The 3,829-nt window shown below is 39.5% G+C and overlaps 1 protein-coding gene across 1 annotated transcript; it reads right to left on the bottom strand.

The window, feature by feature from the left end:
• Positions 1–616: 616 nt before the first annotated feature.
• On the bottom strand, positions 617–3,257 carry LOC121782590 (putative 12-oxophytodienoate reductase 11). The gene is made up of 5 exons (XM_042180492.1): positions 2,974–3,257; positions 2,265–2,405; positions 2,049–2,179; positions 1,479–1,655; positions 617–1,390 (listed from the first exon to the last, which is right to left on the bottom strand). The coding sequence occupies exons 1-5, from the start codon at positions 3,132–3,134 to the stop codon at positions 798–800; spliced, it is 1,203 nt and encodes a 400-aa protein (XP_042036426.1). The 5' UTR covers positions 3,135–3,257; the 3' UTR covers positions 617–797.
• Between the last annotated feature and the right edge of the window lie 572 nt (positions 3,258–3,829).

Below are 3,829 nucleotides of genomic sequence, written 5' to 3'. Positions count from 1 at the left end.
AGTGGAGGTTGAGTCCCACTTTTAAATGATGTAATAAATAAATTGATGTAGTGGACATCAATTTTTATGCACCGAGTTCAACCGGGACTCCTAAAGTGGGACACCCGAAATTGATCAACCGGGACTGCTAAAGCGGGACGGAGGGAGTATATGGTTTGATGTTTTCAGAAAAGATTTGATATGAATGTATCCCTGTTCCCATGATCAAATGAAAAGCACCTAAAAACGTTTGGGTGAAATATGGCTTTTTCAGAAGTTCTGAATTAGTGAACTTATTGAAACCATTCAACTCGGTATATAGTAAAGTTTTATCTCATCAACTAATACACAACCAATTAATGCTTGTATATAAATCTTCTCATCTACCTGTTGATGTAAAAATTGTTACAATGAAAGATATTCTCATATTCCCACACTACTATAGCAATATAAGCAAGTAGGTAAGAGATATGAGTGATTCAGTATTAGATTCACTTAACCACAAACTTTAACACTTTGCATTTCATATCTCATGGGAAACAGAAACAACTTTTTTTATACCAAAATATCGCAAACAACATTACGCCCAAAAAAGCTAAACAAGTTCATTTATGATTCAAAAGAAAATGCACAAGGATAAAAGTAAAAGCACACAAATACTCATTATTACAAACTTCTTTATAAAGTAAACAAGATAGGCGTTAATTCAAGCTACAACAAATCTCAACATAAATAAAACCCCTTAATTGATAGTAATTTACTAAATCATCAAATGGAGACATGTAATTCCAAATTTGGCTATTGATCTAACTTCCAAATCAAGCAGTTTCATCAAGAAATGGATAATCAGTATAGCCTACAACAGGATCAGGTATATAGAAAGTGTTCCTATCATACTTATTCAAAGGAGCATTCACCTCAAACCTCTTAGGCAGATCAGGGTTAGCCAAGAAATGGCGTCCGAACGCAACGAGATCAGCGCGATCCTCCTCCACGGCCTTGTTCCCGTCTTCCCTGTCGTAGCCACCCGCGACAATGAAGGTGCCTTTAAACACCCGTCTCATCGGGACAAGGCTGTGCGGGCATTCGGATTTCTCGCCCACGGTTTTCATCCTCGGCTCGACCATGTGGCAGAAGAGAATCCCGTATCTGCTCAACGTCTCGGCCAGGTGAAGGCCGAGAGTGGTAGGATCCGAGTCCCCGGACTCCATATAGTTTGCAAAGGGTGAGAGGCGGATGCCGACCCTGTCTGCCCCTACCTCGGCTGTCACAGCCTCGATGATCTCACGAGCGAAACGACACCGGTTCTCGAGAGACCCTCCGTATTGATCGGTCCGGTTGTTCACCCCGTCTTTCAAGAACTGGTCTATGAGATAGCCGTGAGCACCGTGCACCTCGATTCCATCAAAACCTGATGACGAGAGAGAGAGAGAGAGAGTTGGCAAGGATATTGGCGTAAAACAAGTGTAGGTTTGTGTGCACAATCACGAGTGGCTTACCGGCTTCTATAGCATTCCTTGCAGCAATTCTGAAGTCATTGACAATTTGTGGGATTTCATCGGTTGTGAGGCGACGTGGAGGCGAGAATCGAGCAATATCAATGCCATTAGACCGGATTTGTGGGGTTAGTTCTTTGTCCGTGGATGATATCGGAGCTTGCCCGTTTGGCTGAAACCCTGAATGATGCAAATCAGTCAGTAACAAAGGATGGAAACGGCAGAGTGGTTAATGTGAGGCCAAATATCTCACATTCGAGTCCACCGTAACATAGTTTTTAAATTTGAAGTTGCAATTACAAAAAATAACATATGATGGAAATGAACTGAGGTTAATGGTCGGATGTAACACAGCATTTACACGAATTCCAATTTTAGCAAGAGTTTTAGAGAACATCTACGGTTTTCTTTCTCGACCACTCGACCTACAACAACTCAATGTTAAAACAGGGAAAGTTGTAATTGCAACGTCTTAAAAGTAGTACGAAGGTTGCAAATCCAGGTAAACATTGTGTCATTTCCGGCAAGCAACCATAATAACAGCTGAGGATCCTAATAAAATAAAGGGAATACCTGTGTTTGAAACCCTGCCAACATGCCAAATCTGGCAAAAGAAGACAGCACCTTTAGCATGAACAGCGTCTACAATCGGCTTCCACGCCTCCACTTGCTCCTTTGTCCAGATCCCCGGAGTCTCAGGGTATCTACAAGAGCAAAATGTTCGTGTCAACAAAGAACTACAACGAGAGAAGATGCAGAATGCTTGAAACAACAGTATCATCAACTTACCCTTGTGCAGTATCAGAAACTCCGGTTGCTTCACTCAGCATAAAACCGCCTTTGGTTGCTCTCTGAGAGTAATACAACACGGCATGCGGCTGAGGCACGTTGTTAAAAGACCGCTGCCTTGTCAGTGGCGCCAGAACAACTCTGTCCAAAACAGAATGAATTAATACACTTTTCAAGAAAACACATTCTGCAAGAGAGATGACGACTATAACTCAAGAGAGCCCCCAACTTCTCATCTTCATCAATGTTTCTGACGATTGAAAACTCAATTTATACACATTTTGTTAAGATACTATCCACACACAAAAATGACAAAGTGGCAAATCAGTAATTCAATACCAATTTTCTGAGTAAATTTGGCTCGAGTCCAACAGCACCAGCAGCCCCAAACAATTTTTACCACACTAATTTCTCATTTTTATTTCAACACATAAAATTAGCTCAAGGGCCAATTTTAACTAAAATTTCCCACAATACATAAATTTCTTGGACATTTTTTCCAAGATCCATTCCCAACTGCAAAGCCTTTATACTCAACATTACCCACAACATTAAGGGGAAAAAACAACTAAATTTCACAAAATAAAAGATAATCTTTTCAATTAAATAAAATCCTAAACCCTCATGCCAAACAAAATTTACAGTAGCTTAGTAAAAAATCTTACTATATTTTTAATTTACAATAAAAACAGGTGAGTAGTGAAATTACCTATTTGAGAGCTGAAAATTCCCCATTTTGTAAGGTGTGAGAAGTGGGATTTGCGGCTTCTCTTCAGCTGTGTTTCCCATGTTTTTGCAGATCAAGATTTTTTGCTGAAATTTGGGAAGAAGTGAAAATGCAGTGGTGTAGGAAAATGATGAAGTGCCCATTTACTCGAATCGGCTCCTCTATTTATAGAGGTTGAAAATGGAAGAGACCGGATGCTATAGATGGCGTGTTTGATAGTGTTTGATAGGCTGACAGTCTTTGTGGCCAGCATACAAAAGATGCAGACTTTGACCAAGAAAATGCAAATAATATTCCCAATGTCTTACGTTTGATAGGCGGTGTTATAGCCCATTTTTTCAGCCATTTGATACGCATACCATACTTCTACAGATTCATTCAAGTTAAGACATTTTTGCCCTCAATTTGAATTTTATTTACAACCCTTGTCCCTGCTGAAACCCTAAATTAGAAGATATATTTATCAGCTCATAAAAACATTTGCTCTCCCGCCCACCTTTTCCCGCCCTAGCAGTAACTATTATCTATGAGCCCCCCTGCTCATAGTTGAAGAAGAAGATCTCCAAGTAAACCATTATTTAGTAATTGACTGTTTTTTATTTGTAGTGGGTTTGATTATGTTTTCAATTAGTATCTGTTTTTGACATAGATCGAAGCGCATTTCCAGCCTTATGGTCTACCATGATTACTCAATAGTTTAATCGTTTGGTTATGATGTTAAAGTTATGTGTTGGTCCACATTTATACGAATCTGCTGTAAGCAGCATCGGCAACAAAAAGTTTTCGAAATTAACTTTTTGCCTGTGTTTCCATATTTAAATTCATATTGGGGCCAATA

This window comes from Salvia splendens, chromosome 20, assembly GCF_004379255.2.
Source record: "Salvia splendens isolate huo1 chromosome 20, SspV2, whole genome shotgun sequence".
In the NCBI taxonomy this organism is placed as follows: domain Eukaryota; kingdom Viridiplantae; phylum Streptophyta; class Magnoliopsida; order Lamiales; family Lamiaceae; genus Salvia; species Salvia splendens.
The sequence above is the reverse complement of the archived record's forward strand: the minus strand, read 5'-3'. Positions and strand labels throughout refer to the sequence as shown.